Here is a 24515-nt window from a genome sequence, read left to right on the forward strand (position 1 = left end):
CCCAAAGTAAGAGATAGTGTGTATAGAGTCCAAGGGTTCCCCTTAGAGGTTGATGGTGGCAAATATAAAACTAATGCTCTATTTTGTGGTAGTGTGGTTGAGCAGTTAGGCTTATCAGAGGGTAGTGTTAAGCATTTGTTGTACACACAGTCAAAGACTAACTCCAGGCCAATAGGTTTTTATATAGAAAAATCTATTTTCTTACTTTATTTTTAGAACCACAATATTCAAATTTTAGGTAAGTACATAAATTGTAAGGTACTTCACACAAGTAAGTATAGAACTTTGATTTAAAACAGTAGTACACACAGTTTTGGTTAAAATGGCAATAAGCTATTTTAAAACGGGACACTGCAAAAATCAACAGTTCTTGGGGGAGGTAAGTATTGGTTAGTTTCCCAGGTAAGTAAAGCACTTACAAGTTCAGTCTCCTGTGCATAGGCAGCCCACCGTTGGGGGTTCAAATCAATCCCAAAGCCACCGCACCAGCAACTCAGGGCCAGTCAGGTGCAGAGGTCAAAGGAGGGCCCAAAAAACATAGGTGCCTATGGAGAACAGGGGTGCTGGCAGGAACTGGTCAGCCTAACACTAGGAGTCGGACTGGTATACAGGGGGCATCTCTAAGATGCCCTCTGTGTGCATTTTTTCAATAAATCCCACACTGGCATCAGTGTGGGTTTATTGTGCTGAGAAGCTGGATACCAAACTTCCCAGAATTCAGTGTAGCCATTATGGAGCTGTGGAGTTCGTGTTTGACAGACTCCCAGACCATATACTCTTATGGCTACCCTGCACTTACAATATCTAAGGTTTGGCTTAGACACTGTAGGGGCATAGTGCTCATGCACTTATGCCCTCCCCTGTGGAATAGTGCACCCTGCCATAGGGCTGTTAGGCCTGCTAGAGGGGTGACTTACCCCTCTCATGGGGTGAGGTTCGCCTGGCACTCTGAGGGGAGTGTCATGTCGACTTAGTCATTTTCTCCCCACCAGCACACACAAGCTGTGAGGCAGTGTGCATGTGCTGAGTGAGGGGGTCCCCAGGGTGGCATAATACATGCGGCAGCCCTTCGAAACCTTCCCTGGCCACAGGGCCCTTGGTACCAGTTACAAGGGACTTATCTGTGTGCCAGGGTTGTGCCAATTGTGGGAACAAAGGTACACTGGTGTGGGGCCGGGTTAGCAGGATCCCAACACACTTTCAATCAGAACTAGCATCAACCAAAGGCAAAGAGTTGGGGGGGGGGGGTGCTAGCCATGCCAATGGAAGCATTTTCCTACACAAACCATATACCAAAAAAATGGAATGCGAAAGACAGACCCTCCACACTTGGTTAAATGGAATCTGTAGAGGGGAGCTGAAGGAACTAGGAACCAAATAGGTAAGTACCAGAGTACTTCCCCCAGTGACCAGGAGAGAAGAGGTAAGTAACTGTTTCCCTCCCCCCAGCCCTCCCCAACCCACAGGTAAACTTTGTAAAAGGACTGTGCAAGACTGGAAGAAACAGAAGCTGGATCCAAGTCCAGTTCCAGTTGGAATGACTGCTTGGGGAAGGAGCCACTACCCAACCTTCTGGAGATGCAGGACCAGGTCGAGGGTGGAGACCAGGAGTTGGCTATCCAGCACGGGAGCAGTGGAAGAGTTCCAGAAGTGATGCAGTTGATGTCCCACATCAGAAGAAGAGTTGCAGTCCGTCACTGGCGTGGAAAAACCAGCAACAAGCCTTTGTAGCTGCAAGAGTTGTGGTGCAAAGGAGGACCGTCTTGCAAGGAGATGAGAGAGAGGGAGAGAGAGAGAGCGAGAGAGAGAGCGAGGGGGAGGGGGAGGGAGAGAGCGAGAGAGAGAGAGAGAGAGAGAGAGAGAGAGAGAGAGAGGGGACACACACACACCACCACCAACACACCCCCACCCCACCCCCACACACCCAGGATCCCAGTGAACACAGTCACACAGTCTCACACACATACACTGCATCAGGTAAAAAAAAACAAAAAAAAAAAAATGAGGGTAACCATGCCAAGAAAGAGGATACTTTCCTACAACGGTCTTCACTGTAGTTCGTGCCTGCGGATGCAGGGGTGTGACTCCTTCCCTCCAAAGGAGATTCCCCTCTTCCTCCTTGTGCAGACTGAAGACTTGCCGTCCTCAGAGGATGCACAGACCGGGAAATGTTGCTGGAAGGAGCTGGAGAAACAATATTGCAGAGGGGAGTCGTCGCTGGAGTTGCAGATTGTCTGTTCCTGGAGGGTCAGTTTGCAGTCCCGGTGGCCAGAAGATTAAGTAAATGATGCAGAGGAGTCCTGCTGGAATCTTGTACATCTAATCTGAGGGCCCACCCAAGAGGGAGACCCTCAATAGCCCAGGAAGAGGGATTGGTCACCTAGCAGGGTGACCACCGATCAGGAGGGGTGCTGTGATGCCACCTGCCTGTCCTGCGCACTCAGATGCTCACAGAGCCCTCTGCCCACCTTGGATTCAAGATGGCAGAATCAAGTGGCCACCTGGAGGAGCTCAGGGCACCACCCTGGGGTGGTCATAGACAGAGGAGTGGTTACTCCCCTTTCCATTGTTCAGTTTCAAGCCAGAGCAGGGGGGAGGGGGTGTCCTTCAAAGCATACCAGGGGCCTGGGGAGGCTACCCTTCCCAAGCTATGTAACACCTATTTCCACAGGGAGTGTTACCACCCCTCCCCCAAAGCAAATTCTTTCTTGTGCCTTCCTGGGCTTGAGCTGGTCAAGCAGCAGGAGGGCAGAAATCCGTTTGAGGGGTGGCAGCTGCGTGGGCTGCCTGGAAAACCCCAAAAAGCTGGTAGGAGCAATGCTGGGGTTCCTCTAAAGAGCCCCCAGACTGCATGGAATCATACAACTAATACTGGCAACAGTATTGAGGTATGATTCCAACAGGTTTGATACCAAACATGCCCAGGTTGGAGTTACCATTATGTAGCTGGACTTGGGTAATGACCTATGTCCAGTACATGCATAAAATGGCATCCCCGCACTCATGAAGTCCCTGATGCAGGAGTTTGTGGGGGCACCTCTGCTCATGCTGCGGTGCCCTCACACACAGGTATCTGCGCTCTGGGCTAGGAGGGCCTACAACAGGGGTGACTTATAGTGACCTGGTGCAGTGACCTGAAGTGAAAGGATGCATGCATCTTTTCACGCAGTCTGCAAACACATTTTACTTGGGCTCCCATGGGTGGCATAATACATGCTGCAGCCCAGGGGGAACCCCTGGTGCCCCAATGCCCTGTGTACCATATACTAGAGACTTATAATGGGGCACCAGTATGCCAAATGTAGGGTGTTTGTGACCCAAGTAACCAAGGGAGAGCGCATAGTCACTGGGGTCCTGGTTAGCAGGATCCCAAGAAACAGTCAAAACATACTGACAGCAGGCAAAAAGTGGGGGTAACCATGCCAGAAAGAGGGTACTTTCCTACGGCGGTTCCTCTGGCAAAAGAGACACTTCCAGCAGCATCTGGTGCCAAGTCCACACAGTGTCTCTTCTTTCAGCATGGGGGAATAACCCCTATACGTATACTCCTTTTGCCCACCTTCTAGATGAGGGGAGAAGGTTCCAACCATCTCTAACCAGTTCCAGGAAGGCCCCTTCTCCTCCACACTGGCTCCAGACATCAGTGGGGGATAAACGAGCCCTTTGTGTCAGGGCAGGACACAGCCTCTACCTTTCCCAGCCCCGTAAAGACCATTCGGTATGCAGATGTACCTCTGTGACACCTCCACCCTCCCTGTGTGATGGCTATCTAGAAAGTATGCACAAAGCCAAGCTGCCACTCTGCCCCCAGACGTGGATTGGACTCAAGCTACAAAACACCCTAGTCATAAGCACAGAGAAATTCCCACTTTTTAAAAGTGGCATTTCTATAAAGCTAATAAAAAATCCTCCTATACCAGTAAGCAGCATTTCTCACTACCATTCCAACCATACCAAAACATGCCTACGGTACCCCTCATAGATCAGACAATACCACTTAGACATACGTTAGGGCATTTCCAATGCAATCTTATGAGAGGGGAAGCACTCACAGTAGTGAGAAACCAAATAGGCTGATTGTCACCACTAGGCCATGTGGTACATAAAAACATATGTCCTACCTTTTACATACACCGCTTGCTGCCCAAAGGGCTAGCTAGGGCCTTCCTTAGGGGGTGACTTAGGTGTAGCACAAGGTTGTTGAGGCCTTGACAATTAGTTTAACTTGATAAGTCAGGGTGGCAGTAAACTGTGCATGCAGGCCCTGCAGTGGCAGACCTGAGACAGGTTTGAAAGGCGACTTCTGTGGGTGGCGCAATCTGGGCTGCAGGCCACTAGTAGCATTTAATTTACAGACCCTGGGTATAGGGGACTTACTGGTAAATTAAATATGCCAATCAGGTGTAAGCCAATCATATTAAATTTAGAAGGGAGAGCACATGCACTTTAGCACTGATCAGCAGTGATAAAGTGCTCAGATTCCTAAAGCCAACAAAAAGAGGGTCAGAAGAATAGGAGGAGGAAGCCAAACAGAAGTGAAGTCAAAGAACGCTCGTTGTTCTTCGACTTCTTGTGCCTCGACTTACCCAACTGCCCTGAGGACTTGGAGTGGGACAACGAAGAACGTGGTTGTAGGGGGGGGGGGGCTTGGTGGGGGTCCAGGACCGTTCTCGGGACCTTTGTTTCGACTGAGATCAGGAGCGAAGCAGAGCTGAGCACAGGGCCGCAAGAAGCTTTAGCTACAGCTCCCTCAAAGCTTTCGGATTCATGGCCCAGCACTTGGAGCATGACCGGGTCATGGTCGCGCTCCAGACACCACTGGCACATAAAGTGCAGATCCATTACAGACATCGCCCAATGGCAGGAGCCGCAGGGTTTGAACCAGGTCTTATGCAAACACGTGCTTAATGAACCAGGAGTGTTGATACTCAAAAAGCTTCAACAAAAAGCCAAAAAAGTTCAGTCAGAAAAGGACAGAGGGGTACCCCTTTCTTTGAATCAGTGCTGGCTGACGGCAAAAGAAAAGAACTGACGTCAGCGCGCCACAATGGTGCCAATATAGGACCCGCAACATAATTTCCGTGGAGCACAATGGGAAGCCAACCGCTGCCCCCTAACGGTGCGCAGGGGGTACTGCTCGAGAGAAATCTCTGGATCCAGACTGACGCCACTACAACTACATGTCTCTATCAGATTTGGGGGCATATTTATACCTCCTTTGCGCCGTTTTAGCATAATTTATTTTGACGCTAAAACGGTGCAAAGTGAACTCCTTATTTATATTTCTACCCTTGACCTGTCTAGCGTCAAAATATAGGGCTTAGCACCATTCTGTAGATGCAGCGAACTACCTTGCGCTAACTAGATGCAAGGTAGGCATTCCCATCCACAATATCAAACAAACCCCCTAACGCTTTATTTATATTCCAGCGCAAAAATGACGCGCACGGTGTAGGCGGACCCAAGTAATGGTGCTAAGCATGCTTAGCACCATTATTTAATGTAGGGGTCTGACCAGGCATTAGGGGACCTGTGGACCCATTTCCAAGGCTAAACACCATAGAAGGGTCCCACAGGTGCCCACCCCAAGCCCCAGGAACATCCCCACCCACACCAGAGGGATGCCAAAGGGGAACCCCATCCTGGGTAAGTATAGGTTAGTATTGGATTTTGTTTTTTCTGTGCCACTGGGGGCTGGCTCCTTACATGGGCCCCCCCTGCATGACACAGGGTCTAATGGCCATGCCCAGGGGGACACTGGTCCCTTGGGCATGGGCATGACTCCTGTCTTTACTAAGACAGGCGTCATTTTTGGGTGCTACTGCGTCAAGATATGACACTAGGCTGGTTAACGCATATATATTGGAGTTAACCAGTCTAGCGTCATTCTTGGTGCCGTAACGCCATATTCCCCTACTGCCATCCCCTCCTGGCTAGCAGATTTTCTATGGATGCTAGCCGATCCTTAGCACCGGCTTGCTCCATTCCATTAATATGGCTGTCGGCTGGCACTCAGGAATGATGCAAGCCGGCGGAATACTTTTTGACGCAGAATTGCGTTTGCACAGTTTTGCATCTAAAGGTATAAATATGGGCCTTGGTTTTTGAGTTGCCACTGTTCCATTCCTACCTGCACTGGCCTTCTTTGCATCTTGCTGAATCGTTCTTTAAGCATGGAGCATTTCCTGTGGTTTTGTCTTCTCTGAAATTGTCTGGGAAACATGTAGTTGGTCTCCATATGCCTTCTGGGCCCCAGACATCCCTCGAGATGGAGCACTTGACTTAAGGGATTCCTTTTCTGCAGTGTTTGTTGCACAGCACCCTCGTGCCTAGAACAGGCTTGCAAGGCATTAAACCTGATGTACCTGCTATATGATTCCTACGTTTTATTACAAAAATGTTTTGCTTCACTCTGACCGACCAGCTCTGGTAAAATTCTCTCTGCCTGCAATCTCAAGAGGTAACTTAAGTGAAATGCTGTTTTTCACTTCCCATAAAACACATGGGATGCGCTGGCACGGTCTATCTGTTGAGACCGTGGAAGTGCTCCAGCCCCATTATCCTGGACAGTTCAACCTATAGATATAGAAAAGGTCTTTCAAGAGTGCAAACACATACGCTGTTAAGATAATTCATTTCATATATTTACGTTACTTAAGGATTTATTTTAAACTTTTTCTTACATTTTACCATATGGATATCTCCACATAATAAACTGTAAGTAAAAAAAAAAACAAAAAAAACTTTATTAAACTTGGAAAAATTTGTAAAAGTATTTTTATGTTAATTATGAATGTAAATTCATTTTAGCTATTTATTATAAATGTAGAATGAACAAAATGCTACAGCACTATTATCTTATTTTTAAATTACAAAGTACATTATTTAAAATATATTAAATTCAATTAAAATATCAAGTTTAAATAAAAAAATGAATCTCCACTGAACATTTAAAGTGATTTTTTTTTATTTTTTATTATGCATTAATTATTTAAAGGGGTGTATAAAATTAATTTAATTATATTCAGTAAAATGTATTGTTAAGTTCATTTTTAAATGCAAAAAACCTTAACATTTTATAACAAGCATTTGCAATGCAATGGGTCTCTTGTTTGCTCGAGTTAGAGCTATTAGCGTGGTAAATTCCTAACTGGACTTTTCTTGCCCCATAAATTAAACAAGAGACGCATATGTGTGATTTGTTGTAGCAAATTCATAGTGTATCACTGAGGAGCAAGTGGTTTGTTCTGACACAGACAGTGAGCAGAACTGGAAGCTATTCCGGACTAGAAAAACCAATTTTAACCTGATTAAAGTTTTCGGGGGACAACAATTCAACAGGGAAACAAAAAAAATGACTTCTGTTGTAACTGTAAAGACCTCTGAGCATGAGCCATGCTGCAATATCCCATGCAAATGGTGGTTCAACAGGGCCGATCATCTAAATATTTGTGTGTTTTTCAAGCATATAAATGAGGTAGCTGCAGTGCTCATGCTTAAATGAAGGTTTTATGTTCACTGTAAAGCTCTCCAACAGTACAGATGTTAATTGTCGATAGGACAGCAGACAAAAGAAAAAGATTCAAATATATCTTGGTATAAGAATTGCACAGCAACGACACAATAACTCGATTACACTAGGATAGGACTGTTTGCATATGACAGCGTTTTCATGGCGGCCACTTTAACATCAAGAGACCAAGTAGTTACACGTTTCAAAGCACAGAGCACAGGCAAGCTCGACAAGGACAGTGTTTGTATGTTAAGAGAACGAAAGGTTTGGAAGCATTTTTGACTCGCATTTCAAAAAAGCTCTAATGAAGTTAGCACAGCAGCCTTAGAAGGTTTATGGCCCTAATAAAGGAGATAAGCAATGCCTTGTGTGTGATGTCATGAGTGCTGACAGTGAGGGGCCAGAGAGAGAGAGACACTATGCGATGCGAGGGCATGTGGTGTTTGTTTAGTAAAATAAGCTTATTTTAGGAGCCAGGTAAACGAGGACAGAACTGGAATAAAGGCAGCACAAATGTCAGGGAGGAGGTGGGAGGAATAGGATGCTGCAATAAAACGCAGGCAGCTACCAGCCTAAGACATGCACAGTAAAAAGGGACCAACAAAGAAATGTACAAAAATAGTCCATCACAGCAACAGATAAAGACACCAAAGTGGAACCATACAGTAGTTGGTCACTGCTCTGAAACAGAAAAAGGAGGGAGAAAATGGAAGAACTGACCACTAGCGAGCAAGACAGTGCAAACAACAAATGAAGTTGCTTTAACCTACAGTATAAGTATACTTAAGTATACACCAGGTCGAACGCTTACGCTTGATTTAATAAAAATTATATTATATATATTTTTTAATATTAATTTATATTCATATGAACTATTTTAAATAATTCAAGCTCATGTTCTTTGCTATGGGATTCACATGCAAGTCCTCGCCTCCATTATTTTCTATGGAAGTATGTTGCACTAGCAGTGGTTTACTGGACATGGCGCTGGACTTCTGATTTGATTTTTTTAGTAGTAACTTCACTCGTACGGCCGGCTCTCACCTCACTGCAGGGTGTGATAGGTGTAACTCTACACATCTGAGTAACATTACTAATTTTGGCTGTCCAAAAGATCCGAGTGTAAAGTTACTCAGAAGTGTGAGAGTCAAGTTACATGTGTAAATTACTCACAAGTGTAGCTTAACTTTGAGAAAGGCCCATGAACTGGCAACAGACGCGCAATGCCGAATGCGTGAGGCCTCCTCGTGCAGGGGCTTCGTAATCGTCACAGCGACAAGAAAGCTAAAGGGAAACACTGAAAACATTCAAACGCAGCAAATACCAAACTGGAAATCTGTGACAAATATACAACCAATGGACTACATGTGAGTTCCTCTAACCCTCAGTGTTGGAATACTAAAAGCTGCACTGTAAATGTAACTGCCTCTAGCCGCTTAAGACAACGTTAATTTCAAGCTTGTGATATGAGGGAACAGACTTTTTAACAAATGAGGTGTGCCTTGAAACACTCAAAGCAACAAGGCACAAACCGAAGCAACGCAGGATCACAGTCGCCACGTAGTAGTTGCGTACAACTGACAAAAATGTAGCTAAATAACCTAGTCCTATAGTTGCGTGAGGCTAAAGGGCATTTGATCAGGCTTGACAGCCCACACAAGGAAAACTTCACACTAAGCAGTTTGCTGTTCCCGCCACATTACACCCACTTTACAAGGATTACTGAAGGTTTCACGGTGTGCGAAATAAGGTTTTTGCCACTTGAATCGCATCAACTCTCAGCAAAAACATAATTTTGCATGTGAAAGTTGAATGACACTAAAGTGTGCTGTGCAGAATATTGCTGTGCATCGCCCGAGCACCTATGTGAAATGTGAATGTTGTAATGTATCAATGTGCTGTAACCACAAAGGTCTCTAAATATACCCTGTATGGCAGCTAGGTGTGGGCGTAAGTTGCATACCTTTGTGTAGTGTAATGGTAAAATTGTGTGGAATTATGCAAAATGCACCCTGCACACAAAAAAAACCAAAATTGCCTTAGCGGTCTGCTATGATAAAAATTCACCTAAAAAATGTAATTGTCAGTTGATTTTCGGTTGCTCTTGTTTAAAACACTGCTGCTTGCATTCAGATTTGTAATTTTGCACTCAAAAATTACCAGAATGGTCCACTTGGGTAAACAAAAATTAATACCCGAAATGTGTGTTGACCTCTCATGTTAAAGGAAGTATTGTGCTAAAAAATTACCTAATGGTCCACTGAAGTAAAAAACTAAATCTACCTGAAATTAAGTTTGCCTTTGAAAATTTCCTAACATCACAGTTTGTGTTAAAATTATTCCGGGATATTAAGCAATGTGGTGTAATCTTGCTAATTGTGAAACTTGAATTCTTATAATTACGCCAGTCACTCCAGTGTAATTAAAATATCTCCCAGGCCCATTGACAGTGAGGTGAGAAACCATGAGTGTACACCGGCTTCTGTAGGAGTGGACTTCAAAGGAGTGGACATGAACTCAAGTGTACACCGTGTGCCCGCGCTGCTCACCACACAGGGCATGGGCCTATCAGAGGCATCCTGCTCCCTGCCCCTCTAATTCTTTTTAATTAAGACATATCTTTGAAGACAAACTGGAATTATATAAAACCTGACCTTGACCCACACTTGTACAATACATACTTCAAACCCACTTATGTCCCTCGTGACGGGGTGGCCTGTAGTAGTATGTGCTATAGGCTGTCCTGGGCCTTAACCTGCATAAGTTTCTTTACTGTAGGGGCAGAACATTAGTGCGCTCCGATGTCATTCCCTTCTGACACTTGGTTCTCTAGGTAGTGACAATGAGCAGCCAAGACTGTCTCACGAGGTGGTAGGATTAGACATTAAGAACCAGTGCACCCCAGATAAACCTCAATGTTCAGTCCATGCGTTAACATATAAAAACAAAAGCACTTTACTAGCTGGCAAGTAACTGAGTACACTCAAAGATTACCCACGTTGAAATTCAGACGCACCTACCACCTTCTGTCCCCAGGATAGTCACCCTGCACATCTATATAGATTCCCGTAAGGTAGATCCCTTGTTCCTATGGACAATATATTACTTTAAGGAGGATGCTTCGGGTTGACTGGTCTTGTAGGAAGCATCTGGCTCCCTTTCAAAAAATAAAAGAGAATGGAAACAGGCCACTGGTCCTGACCCCATTAGGAGGCTTTCTGCCCAGTGTCCACATTAGAGCTGATTTGGGGATGTGTAAAAGCCTTCAGTCTGGAAAGCAATTGCCAGGGAGGGAAGATTGCCACAGGACAAGGAGGAGACTAGATTTCAATTTCACTCAGAGCTGTTACTTGTTCTAAAACAAAGGTAACAGGTTGGCTACACTGCCAATGGCACCAGCTTTGGGGAGAGTGCGTATGCAGTCGAAGTTAGAAGTCACCAGCCCAGCCCAATATACACTACCATCTTCTGCAGCACACACAAAAAGAAGGTCCTAAGTATTCAACCACACACCAGACCATTTGCACACAAATCCACAGACCTCGCATCAATCCGGGGACTACCGTGGACTGAAAAGCCCTTTCAGAGGGGAGAGCTCATTGGTTGTCTCTCCTCGGGATGCAGGTCTGTACATCTTACTACAGACCAGGTAAAGAACATAACTGTCTATGGTTGACTCTAATGATTTTTTTTGGGCATTACTAGATGCATGATTCAACCCAAAAAAATTAATAATTATTCCAATCAGTACAGCTCCTAAAAAGATTTTAAAAGAAAAAATATATATAATATTCAAATTCAATACTAAAATTCAGTTCAGTGCTCAGAAATGTGACCGCTTAGTGCAACGCGTGAAAAGTGTAGTTTGTGTTGATAGACAATGTTAGAGCGAATCCACACTCTCAAGAAATGGCAGGAGAATGCATAGTCCTGGAGCCTAGCCTTGCGAAAAGTGGACAATGTTTCAACCGCTGTTAATCTGAAAGCCTTCATTAGGGTTAGGAAATGAGAGCAAGATAAAGCAGAAAAAAAGATAAGAACGAACAACGCAAGGAAAACAATAAAAGTAGGAACAGCTGGTGGATTTAGAGCGACAAAAGGTGCCATAATGAAATCCTCCAGTAAATATTGTTACTGCTGCAACAAGGCAATTTGATCAGGCACTGTTAAGAGTGAGAAATAAAAAAAAATTAAAAATACATTTTTGGCAATTTGTGAAGAACAGGCCAAAGAAAGTGATGGGAAGGGCTGGAAGACCCAGCAAGAACTCTAGGTACGAAATATTTTGAGTACCTTCTCAAAGTTCACTAGGGGATCTATTTATGAGGTGGTTTGCGTCACTCTTGCACCATGCAACATGGAGCGAGAGCAACGCAAACCTTACGTCAGATTTACGAAGCCACACAAGGCCACCTTGCATGGCCCGAGTGACTCCATAAATCTTGAGTAAGGCAACGCAGCGCGAAGTGCTGTGTTGTCTTAATCTGCCCTGTGAAGGTGTTCCAGGGCGTTGCCTGAGTGTTCCCATGCAACTTCCGTGGTTTTTGACACATTCCCAGAGTTACCAGAACTGGTAACTCTGGGAATGCGTCAAAAGATGCGTCTTTCCAGCAGAGGTGTAACAAGGCGACACATGTTTATTTTGCCTCCTTACTTCCTCTTTGTAAGAGTGCCGCATTCTGCAGCACACATAGAGGAATCTGTCCCTCAGGATTGTTTTTGTGCTACGGACTTTTAGGCCTGGGTTGGGTAAGGTTATGGGATGACAATGTTAATTAATAAGGGGGAGGTTCACTCCCAATAAGGATATAAAATTATTATTAATTAAAACATGGGGATGTTGGAGGGGTTTCCACCCAATAAGAAAAAAAAATAAACTTAATTTAAACTTGTACAGATAGATATCTAAGTGCATTACTTACCTTAACCTTGCATGGTAACGGCATGATTTGTAAAGTTAACCCTTCTATAACCAGACCGCGGGTGGAGGGCAGTTGGGCAAGCAAGACGAGGGAGGTGCAGGCGCCAGTGGTCCTGGCTGTGGCGCACAGAGGACCTTCATTGCCGCTCAAAGGGGAAGAAAATGAGAGGGAGTATTGCTGACATCATCGGAGTCTCTGTAGACGCAGGAACTCCAGCCATGCTGTTCTTACTGGATCTATCCACAGCTTTTCACGTGGTCTCCACTCAATCGTAATCCGCAGATTACATCAAGCAGGTCTTTTATGGCGCTACACTGGCTCAGGGACTTCCTGGATAATCACACCCAAAATGTCTGTCTCGGCCCCTTTAAATCGGGAAAGATGTATACCAGCATGGGGTCCCCCGAGGTTCGTGCCTGAGCCCAACGTTATTTAATATCCATGTAGCACCTCTGGCACAAAGTGTGAGACCAGTCGGCGTGGAGATCGTGTTCTCGCAGAGGGCCCTCAAGTCCTCATCTCCTTTGGACCTGATCCAGATAAGGGGAAAGCTCAGCTTGCAGGTTGCATGAGGGCAATCGCTGTCTAGATGATCAACAACTGTCTCAAACTAAACAGTGAGAAAACAGACTGTGTTAATCGGCAAAGCCCACAAGCTGTGGTTGGCTGACTGGCGGCCCACTGAAAAATCTTGGAGCAAAAATCAATCAAACACTGTCTATGAAAGATCAAGTTAATGCTAGGTGCGGCACTTGCTTTGCCACAATGAGGCTCCTAACAAACATTTTTCCCTGCTGCCCTATCACTTCCAGAAAACCTCCCGACCTGGCTCTTCTAATTAGCCACCCGGATTACGGGAACGCATTATTGGTAGCACCAGATGTCACCTTTCTCGCCAAACTGCAAGTTGTGCAGAATACAGCTGCACAGCCTATTTGTAACAGACCTGCATGGTCTCGCTCTGCCCCCAGTGTAAAAAAATAAAAACTGCACTGGTTGCCCATCAGAAAGTTGCAGTGTGTAAGCCCTGCGTCTGACGCACAAGGCATTATACAACGCTCGTCCTATCTCCCTTCATTCGAGACTTGGCCATCACAGCCTTCAGACAGCTAAGGTCCTCTCCTGCAGATCCCACAAATTCCACCTCCAAATTTGGTAGTAAACCTTTCACGTAGATGGCCCTTTCCCTGGAAAAGACTCAGGCCCTCATTATGACTTCCGACCGCCGAAGCTGGGGGCGCCACAATACCACCAGTGCTTGTGGTATTGGTGGCTCTCTATTATGACATTTCCACTGGGCCAGCAGACGGAAACAGTGTTTTCGTCCACTGGGCCAGCGGAAAAGTCACATCAATATTGCCGCCGGCTCATAATAGAGCCGGCGGCAATGTTGATGTGCAGCGGGTGCAGCAGCACCCATCGCGCATTTCACAGCCCGAAATTCGGACAGTGAAATGCGCGATGGGGCTGTGCCTGGGGGCCGCTGCACTGACCATGCCAAGTGCATTGACAGTGCAGGGGCCCCCAGGGGCACCCCGAGTCCCCCTTACCACCAGTCACACCACCATGGACAGCCTGGCGGTTGGGGGACTCATAATCCCGCCTGGCGGTCAAGTGGAGGGGCCGGCGGTATGGCCATGCCTAATGTGCCACGGTCATAATACACTGGCGGAACACCACCAGCCTGTTGGCAGCGTTACCGCCAGTGTACCGCCGGCTGCCAGGGTCGTAATGACCCCCTCAGTCTCCATATCCGTACCTCCCCCAATTTCATGAATTTTACAAAGATACTATACTTGGATATTTTAAAATTGTACCAGTCCTCCTGATTAGCACAGTGCCGAGATACTCCTTTGGGAGTGAGTCGTGAGCTATACCAAGATGAAGAAATAAAGTAAATAGTGCAAGGGTGCCTGCGTTAGCTCTAGCTCACCAAAAGGGCACCAGCGCATGGGAAAAGGCAGGAATGCACTATATAGAGCCTTAAATACGGCGCATTCTTGCCCTTTTCCAGTCATGCAGCACTGCAAGGTGACTTGCTGCGTTGCACCGCGTGACTTTTTCATAAATAGGCCCCTAGATATGAATCAAAAAAAATTAAATCAACTGATTGGAAGAAGGGGAATGAGTGAGCCACATGAGCTCACACAAAATACTCATAGAAGTTGGACTGGATCACAGGAAAAATTAGGGCAAATGAGTAATTCTAGGAGCAGCGCAGGAAAAGGAGGACGATGGGTTTCACTTTCACTCACAGAGGTAACTTGTTCTGAAAACAAAGCGAACAGGCTGGCTACATCCACCAAGCTCACGTGCACCAGATGCGGGGAGAGTGTGTACATGCAGTGCACGGTAGGATTCATCAGCCGGCACAAGAGACACTACCATCTTCTGCAGCACACACAGAATGGAGGTCCTATGGAGTCAAGCACGCCAGTCCACTCATACACAAACCCGCCAACAGCGCCTCAATCCGAGGGCTACCGTGGTCACAACAGAACCTTTAGAGGGGGAGCTAGTAGGCAGTCTCCCCTCAGGGATACAGATATGTAAATCTTACTACACACTCCGTAAAGAACACAACAGTTTATGATGGCCTCCTGATTTATTTCCTTCAAATTCCTAGAGATTACATCGTCCACCCACTAACTGTTTCCAGGCATAAATGTGTCACCTCCAGCAGAACACTTTCTGGAACTGCGGAAGCTCAGAAGAGGACTGGACCTGCTGTCCATGACCTGAGAGGAGCCTTGAAGATCTGAACTACTCCTTGTACCCAGAACAGATAAGCGCACTACAAAGGGTCAGTTGGCTGGTGTGTTTGGCTAGAAGGACACAACAAGCCGCAAGCAGTCTTTTCGCTACAGTGTTCAGCTGACCTGTGGCAACTGGACCTGGCTGGACTTTGCTGCTGCCTCTGCCTGACACCCTGAAGCACTCTAAATACTTTGCCTAATGTCCGTAGAAGTGTACCGTTGCGGTTGTTTGGGCATCCTAAGAAGGTTTGGAAACTTTTAAAAACCTTTTCTCCAGCGCTCCTGATGGACCTGCCAAAAAAACTATCTGACTGACACCTCTATGGCCTAGATTGAATTTCACCATTGTCCTGCTCAAGGCTACCTGCACCTCCAAAAAAATGACTACATCCCATTCTGCCTTGGGACTTTGAAAATTGTCAGTGAGAAATCTCTAAATCCCTATAGGGACCACCTACTTCAAGTAGCCATCCTTTGGCTCCATGACGGCCTCTACAATTTGAGTGGCAGCCCGCTCAAGGAGGATTTTGCTTCTGAAAAAGTTACAACATCCTTTTCTGCATTGGGACTAAAAATTATTTTCAATGTTTTTTTTCTGTCTTCTACGTTGGAACTTAGAAACTGTTTTGAACTTTTGTGACTTCCAGACTTCTAGCAGGACCACTCCAAATCTATGGATCAGGAATCCAACACAGTCGGCCTCAAATCCCTCCTTGGTCCTGTCTACCCTCCCATCGAGTATCATTGACATTGGTGCTTTTTGTGCTATTTTCACCTTAATCTCATTTTGAAAAATCATATCTCCAGTTCACTCACTGGATATTTGTTGTTTTGGCGTCACATTACTCATAAAATATTCTTTAATTTTTATAATTGGTGCATGCACTGCTTAAATACTTTACTTATTGATTTTGATGTAAACCTGAAGGTTTTGTTTCACATTGCCAAGGACCGAGCCCAGGTTTATTGTATTTCATTTGGGTGAAACGCAGCAGGTGGTGGCCTCAGCCCAAATAGTAATCCTCTTCCCTCCACTTTCATGTAGCCAGACTCCCGGAACATGCCTTATCCCGTACACTGCTGTCACGTCTCGAATTCGCTGTATCACTGTGTACACACACTGCACCCCTTTCCCAATCGTGGTCATTTCAGTGAGCACTGAACTGAATTTTATTATTGAATTTAAATATTAAAATATATGTCTTCTTTTCAAATACTTTTCAATTGTATTTGTGGGAGTAGACTGGTCACTGTTATTGATTATGGATATAAATGAGGGGTGTTTATACAGGAAAAGAATGGTGCTCAAAAACCCAATAGACAACGTGTTACATCAGAAATATCAACGAAGCGGTGCTCTTGTAGGGAAAACACCCTCGTCCCCACCAAAAACCTGATCAGTGACTGACAGAAGCCAAACAACATTCAAGGCACACGCTAGAGTATATAGTACATCTCAGCCTAACCTTTCTTTACAAATATTGTAAGAGTGTTCACTAAAACAGGAGCCACTATCCACATCAGCACATCGTAATTCAGTCCAATATCATAAAGTACTAGAGTAAAACTCATTTGGTTCTTATATATAATGTAATCAAAACTTTAAAGCAGTTAATCAAAGGTTCAGTCCTCTCATGTTTGCCAGATGAGGATTTAATTTCTGTGTATTTTCCAATTCAACAAGATCACAGTTCTCCTGTGTCCATCAGATGATGCTTACAGTTTGGACACATCTTTTTAGTTTAAACACAGCCAGCACGTGTTTCGTCTTGGGAGGTAACCCATTGACTTCACCAGGGATAAAAACATCATCATAGAAAGATCATTTTATGACGGTGTTCATGAATCAGGAGTATATTGTTTTGGTATTCCATCTCCAAACACCCAGAGTATGTAAAACTAAGTGCTTGCATAATCCAATGTATATAATCCTAAACACGTGACAAAAATATTAGTGTGCAGTTTTTGATAACTTTTCAAGGTGCCCCTCCATAGGTATTTGACGGAAAGTAATTTATGAAATATATGTGTATCATAGCTTGGCCAAAATATTTAGAATACAAAAATTCCCCTGTGAGCAAAGTATCTACACATGCACACACAAGCGCGATCCAAGTGCGCCAAGTATAAATAATAGGCGCACTGGACAAAGGTTCTGCCTGAAAAGTAGCAAGTTAAACAACAATATAAAAATCCATCTCCATTAACTGTATAGCGTCTGCCACCGCCTGTGTCGGTAACTTGAGACAGATAGCGGCACCGATTTTAGTGTACACTCTTACAATATTTGATAGAGGTTAGGCTGAGATGCACTATATACTCTAGCGTGTGCCTTGAATGTTGTTACTGATTATGGTTTGAATGAATCATGTATCCAATAATCTCAAAAAATGTTCAGAAATGAGTCCACTGGGTTGGTTCCGGTGTTACTGCCCTTGGTTTGTGGGTGACATTGGGCAGTCTTTGTGCTTTTGTATCTCACTATGAACACACACACTGTTTCCACCATCTCTTGCCACACGGCTGGGGTGAAAGGGTCACAGATACTCTCCAAGAGGGGTGTCCTCCTGACATCAGAGGCAAATGTCACCAAAACATTAGACACAATTCCCCTGCACCCCAACACCTCCAGGCCCATTGTCCACCTCAGTGTTTGTTTGTGAAGTTACTGAATGCCCAAAATAACTCTTTAAATCCTACCTCTGAAGCAGCGCGCCCTGCATGTGCCTCACGTGGCTATCAGGAAGCATTCAGAATGGCTTCCACTCTCAAACATAACCACTCTCTGAGAAGCACGCGGATCTAAAACAGGTTCAAGCTGCAGAACGAAAAAGAACTTAGCTGTGGAACCAGACTTGAGGCTTCTAGGTTTGCGAAGAGCCGGCCTACGCTCATACTGATGAACGCGGCGTATCAAACAGAAGCTTGGCTCAAGGTTGGCCCTTGAACTGATGTCACAAGGTTCCTTTTGAAGATCTTGAAAGTTATCCCACACCAGATATTCCCAGGAGTAGGCGCAGCATGTGAATCCATAATAACTTAAGCAGCAAAACCAGCAACTTTTCCATTAACAACAACTGATTCATGGTACTGTTCGCAACGGAAATGATGGTTACCTTGTATATCTTGAAGTACACCTTCACAAAACACAGATCACATCGCTTAGTGCAGCTTCTCATATACTTACATTTATTTATTTATTATCTTGGCCAACAGTGAAGGACCAGGAAGTGGAATATTCCACTGAACTTTGGAAAGGCACAATCATTTCCTCACTGTTGTAAAGTCATTTTAAGCATTTGAAGAATTTAGTATTTCTGAAAATTGCTCTGCCAGGCACGAAGGAAAACACCAAGAGAGGAGCCCAAATGTTGGCGCTGTGAGTATCATCCGTGCCTCGACATACCTGGAATTCGAAGCCAATGGCATCAGTGGAGCAGGTGTTCGGGACAGTGCGTGTCGAGTGTGTGGAAAAGACGCGAGCAGTCACCCGCGGGAAGACAAAGACTGTTTGTTCCTACATGTCCTTCACAAATGCTGCATGGAAAGTGCACCCCTGGAAGGCACTCACCAAGACAAGACTGCCTATAAACTGTAAAAATCACATTTGAGTTGAAGGAGGCATGTCTACGAGCTTGTATCCCTGCCAAATAATGAAGATTAAAGAAACAGTCGTGGTAACGGGGTAGCTGTAGCTTAGTTCTGTCCAGACCTCAAGACATGCCATATGCCAGCGATTAACAGAGCAATCCTGGAGCCTCCAACCACCCACTTGTGAAGTCAGTCCATGTCCCCCAACACTGTCTGTGCGGGGTCACTGTATGCACTCCATCACATGAATCTGAAGAGTGTCCATGTCCGGCGCCTTGTACTGGCACTTAGGGCAGCAGAAGTCTGGCTGTTCTTCGTTCGCCCTGCCCCCAGCGCCCTGGTGCATGTGGAAGTTCCCTGGGTTCTGGGCATATGGCAGGGGATTCGGTGGGTACGCCACTAGATTCTGTGCATATGGCCCTTGATTTCCAGGGTATGCCACTGTCAAAGAGAGAGAAAGTCAGAAGCAGGTTAAACATTTCTGCACAGCAGATGATATTAATTTTTCCTTCACACATGCTTTCTTTGGTTTAAAGCAAGTTAGGACTCCAGCATTTACAAACACTTCTGTCTGCATGACAACATTTTACAGGGGCACTATGTAGCTGCCTTCTTCTTAACCCAAGGTATTGTATGTCTGCCTTCAAAACCAAGCCACCAGAGGCCCATCACTTGCTTCCCAATCTGTAGCGCCTCTAGCTAACTTTTCCCTGCGAAATCAGCATCCCTTTTCGTCCTCTTGGGGCTACACCTTGTTTCCCTTCAAAATAATCGTATTGCCTTAACTCTATTCCTCACCTTCAAAAACTCCCCGGGAGTCAGACTGGATCTGGAAGACTTCTCTCTAACAAGGTACTTGTAGTCCACTAGGTGCAGCCATAAGGCTCCGCACTCTGTACTGTTCCGTGAGGGACACAGCGGTGCCATACACAAGACCCACCCCGCGGGATGATGTCAGTTTCTTTCTCGTCTCTTTCCGTGCCCGCCGATGCAGATGTTAATAATTGGTAGTACCAGTGTGCAGATCCTAGCTTGGGACCATTTTAAATGGGATAAATTAGGACACCAGAGACAGGGGAGGTGGGAAGGCAGTGAGGAGTCTGCGGCTGGACAGAGTATTCACCAGAAAGAGCATTACCAAAGGACTCCACACCTTAGAATAGATACCAAAGAAGTACCTCCCTAGGGGAAAGGTCTGTGGAGTGCACTCAGACCACAAAGTCTTGCATGACTGAGCAGATGACATGTTCTTCCTGCTGGACCTAGCTGTCAGGACAGCAGTGACATTTGAAGTGTGAACTGATGCCCGCGTCTCAGCCTGGCAGACGACAGGCACTCTGAGTGCCAATGCAGTGGTAGCAGCCTTAGCCCAATGGAATGGACTCTAGACCCTCCGGTGGTTGCTTCTCGGCCAGTGCGTGGCAGATCTTAATGCAGAGGAGCATCACCCTTAACAGGGTCCTCTTACTGAAGAAATCACAACAACGAAGTCAGTTCTCAAAGTCAAGAGACGCAGCGAGCATCTATGCATTGGCTCAAGGGGTCTGCAATGGAGAAACAATTAAGACAAAATTAAGGTCCCACTGTGGAATCACAAATGTGTGTGAAGACCGTTATTAATCATACAACAACAGGTGATTTAAACCAGGACGGATGGTCCAGCTAATGTGAAAAGGCAGAAATGGCTGACAAATAACCTTTAATAGTACTCACTACAAGGCCTGGGTGGACCAAAAATAAAAGAAACAAGAGAACATCCGATAGTTTGTATTGTAAAGGGTCAATCTCGCAGCTACTGCCATAAGCCACAAATTTGCCCACTGCCTGGCACTAATGACTTTGTGGAAGAGCATCCGGTGGCAAAGATGACTGGCGCCCACTACTTCCATCAGCAGATCAGACGCAGTCAATGGCTGCTGCTCAATCCCCAAGCATGGAGGTGCAGACTGCATGGATTCGGGTGGAGGACCTTGCCCTGTTGCCGAGACAGGAGGTTCACCCGAAGTGGCAGCGTAATCAGAGAACAGGTCGCACCCCCAGAAGTTCCAGGTATCAAACTCTCCAGGCCCAATCTGAAGGCACTAGAATGACGTGGGCCCAGTCGTTCCTGACCTTTTTCAGAGCTCTTTGCAGGAGAGGCAAAAGCTGGAAGGCGTACAGGAGTCCAAATATCCATTCCGGTCGGTATACAGGTCCTAGCAAATGTTATCATGGATACTCCGTGCAAAACCTGACACTGTGCATTCTCAACAGTGGCAAAAATATCCAGCCAAGGTTCTAGCCTTTGGTGAAAGATGCCCTGCACCACCTTGGAATGTAGTTACCATTTGTGGGTCTGCCATATACCATCTGTTCAGCCTGTCCGCTCTGGTATTCAAGAAGCCTGCCAAGTGGTGAGTATTCAGGACGATACCCGGATGCCCCCAACTAATGCCAGAGGCACAGAGCCTCCTGGAACACAACCCAGGAACCATTTCATCGTGTTGCTTGCAATAACACATGGAGGTGGTGTTTTCAGTGAGAACCTGCATCAGTCTTCCTTTGATGTACGGTAGGAAGGCCTTCAAGGCTAAGCAAATGGCATGTTACTCCAGCAAGTTGACATGGAGTCGAGCTTCCATCGGAGACCAGATTTCTTTGATCCCACGTCCCCTAGATAACTCGCTCAAACCAGCAGTGGCATGCCTATCATTACTGTCAACTCTGGGTAGGAATACGTGCCGCTGGTCCAACTGCGATCAAGCAGCCGCCATTGCAGATCAGGTGCAGCCTCCTTCGAAGTGTTTATGGTATCCAATAGTTTTCCACAGTGCTGGGCCCACTGGAACTTTATATTTCACTGTGGAACCCACATATGCCACGTGGTGTAGTCCACAAGGAGGATGCAGGAGGCTAAAAGGCAATCAGCCTCAGAGCTTCCCTCCCAGAGATCCAAGACCAGGGCTGGATTATCAGGTTCATAGCCTGAATGGCCTACACGAGTTGCACCAGAGGGAAGGCCTTGAACTGTACCATATCCAGGATAGCGCTGATGAAAGGAAGCCGCTGTGAAGAAGCCAGGCGCAACACTGGCTCATTGATTGTAAACCCCAACAATTTCACTGAGATATTCAACTCTTTCTATAGCTCCTTTGGAAGGCAAAACTCGCACCTCGTGCAACAGAATGGACAGGTGTTCTTCTGAGATTCAGTTGGATGTGGAGGGAAGATTTGGAGATACGGAAAGAAGAGTAGGGCATGATGAGGATCGGATGTGATGGACTGAAACCCTGATTCCCACAGGGGGATTGCACACCACTAATGGCAAGCTTGAACGGCTTGGTGGCTGCTGCCGCAGGGAGTGGGAGCAATGATACCCTTGTTGGCCTGTGTGTTGCCTGCCAGATCCACGTCCCTAGCCTCAAAAGGACAGGAGTGATGGCAGCAATGGCTGGGGAGACTGAGGTTGCCTGTACGTTAGCCTGCTCAAATGTCCTAAACTAGTGAGAAAACAGTTTGTCAGGGGTCAAAAGAGACAGGGAGCAAGCTGTGGATCTACTGTCTTTGAGATGTCCCAAGCTTTTTCGCCAAATGGACATAAACCATCCAAAGGTATTTCCATGACAGAGGCCTGTACGTCTCCAGAAAGGCCTGTAGTGCACATCCACACATGGCAGCCGAGCACTACACTGGAGCCAACCGCCCCTCCCAGGCAATCAGCAGTAGCAGAGCCACCACTAAGCACATATTTGGCCGCATTTTATCTATTCCTGAATGGCCAGGTCCAAGGATGTCCTAAGGGCTTCTGTAACTGTTGGCAAGGTCTTTGTTGCTCATGTCCCAGTGGGTATGTATATATCGAGCTTGGTTGCACGTGTCCCAGTGGGCATGCGTATATCGATCTTGCTTGCACGTGTCCCAGTGGGCATGCGTATATCTGCCCGTAAGCAGACTACATTGGCTCATCTCAATGCTAGACTAGCCGAGAAGAACATTTATTTTTCAAATGTGTCCCCCTTCTTGAACTCTCCTACTCTGGAGGAGTCAAGCGGAATGAACCGGGGTTCACTTTGCTGATTCCAGCATGAAAAGCCAGACTCTCTAGGGTGTGAAAATCAGGCACCAGTCTGTGGCCTCTGGCTGTTTTTCATTCATCCACTATCAGTGTTTACGGCTTGCTATTGGGATCTAACATGATGGGCAGATGTCTTTGATCTAGTCAATCAAATATGTAGGGATCTTTTTTAGAAAATAAAATTGCCAATTGTTTTTCTATTCTTGAACCTGAAAATTAATTGTCTGCCCTCCCCACTCCCCCCTGGCTAATGTCAGGCTCCTTTAAATTAAATTAAGGAGTTTGTTCCAAATCCACTTCTTCCTATAAATACTTCCATAACTGTATATTGCAAAGCCCAGTCTGCAACTCGCTGTAAACAGACACCCCAAATCCTCCTGAAGCATGTGGGCTTGTTCTTTAAACAGTTATTCTCTACAATGTTCAAAACAACTCTTTGTTTTATGTTCAGTATTGCAATACTATCCACACCACTGTCACTAGACACGTATAGTTTCAGAGTTTTGTATTCACCCTATTCTAAAGCTGACTTGCTTTCCTTCAGCAATGTCCTACCTTGCCACACACACTGTGCTTCTATTTAAGAACAAGATAATAAAATAACTATCAACTAAAATACTGGAACTGTTGCATTGATAGCAAAATGCAAGATTGTTCCCTGAAACGTTTGTAGTTTTAGATTCTTTAATCTTACTGCTCTAAAACCTACTCGGTTGTTTCCTGAAAGCTTGCTTTGGAAATAACAGTATTTTAAACACTTCCTGCCTCCTTCTTACCTGCTTTTGGGCATCACTCCGATAAATCTGCTTTCCTAACAATTGCCACGACATCTTAATTTAAAGGCTCCACTTATCCACATCCTCTCGTGTATGGCAACGTTGTACGCGTGAACCACCTAGTGTTTCACCCATCCAGAGCTTTTTATTAAACAATTTTACATCAGAATGCCTATGTACATCCTAGGGGTGAAATATGCATCGGAACTGGACAACACATCATTAAATACATTTAGTTCATCTTTCCTGCCTTTCTTTGGTATGTTCAATACGCATTCAAACACTCTGGTCCCAAGAAACGTAAAAGTACGTTTTCTTTTCAGGTGTTAAACTGTTAGTTTCACCGCTGGTGTTTAGGTAGCTGAAGAAGTATTCTTTCTACTCTGACAATTGTAAAGATACTTATCCTCGTGCTGTGACCAGAAGCTCCCTAAGGGGACTGATAAGCGATCGGATTTCCTGACATGTCTGACAGCAGTGGACTAGATTTAAATAAGTAAGGTCTAGTCTTTAGTTCAGTTTCCACCACAGATCCAGCATGGCACAAAGCCCACAGACTGTAGCGTGGGGATTGGTGAAAAACTCCACTCCGCCGTCAGTCTGCAGAGTTCTGCTCACTGCATGCTCCAAGGAAAACTCCGCTAACAGCCACGTGGCGGAATTCTTTCTCACATGCAGCTCACCAATGTTAAGCTGGTGAGCAAGAATTTGTGTCCCCTAGTGAGATTGTTGGGCCCGAACGCCTCCTGGTGAGATTCCTCAGTGTGTGAGTCACGACAGGATGTGACCGTCCATGTTGAGAAAGCTGCTCTTTCAGTAGAAAATCCACTCGAGCAGCAGAAAGAAGCAATGTTCTCTGGTGCACCATGTGGCGCAGTTCACGCGGATGTTACAGCGTGGAAC

The 24515-nt window shown here is 45.7% G+C and overlaps 1 protein-coding gene across 6 annotated transcripts in view; it reads right to left on the reverse strand.

Annotated features, from left to right (window-relative positions):
* Positions 1-18353: 18353 nt before the first annotated feature.
* Positions 18354-24515, reverse strand: part of IKBKG (inhibitor of nuclear factor kappa B kinase regulatory subunit gamma) — a 111655-nt gene continuing 105493 nt past the window's right edge. For all 6 annotated transcript variants that reach the window (XM_069209325.1, XM_069209324.1, XM_069209322.1 and 3 more), the window contains one exon: positions 18354-19223. In XM_069209325.1, the coding sequence (XP_069065426.1) occupies positions 19006-19223 (218 nt within the window). In that variant the 3' untranslated portion in view covers positions 18354-19005. The remainder of the gene's footprint in view (positions 19224-24515) is intronic.

Source organism: Pleurodeles waltl, chromosome 10, assembly GCF_031143425.1.
Source record: "Pleurodeles waltl isolate 20211129_DDA chromosome 10, aPleWal1.hap1.20221129, whole genome shotgun sequence".
Lineage (NCBI taxonomy): Eukaryota > Metazoa > Chordata > Amphibia > Caudata > Salamandridae > Pleurodeles > Pleurodeles waltl.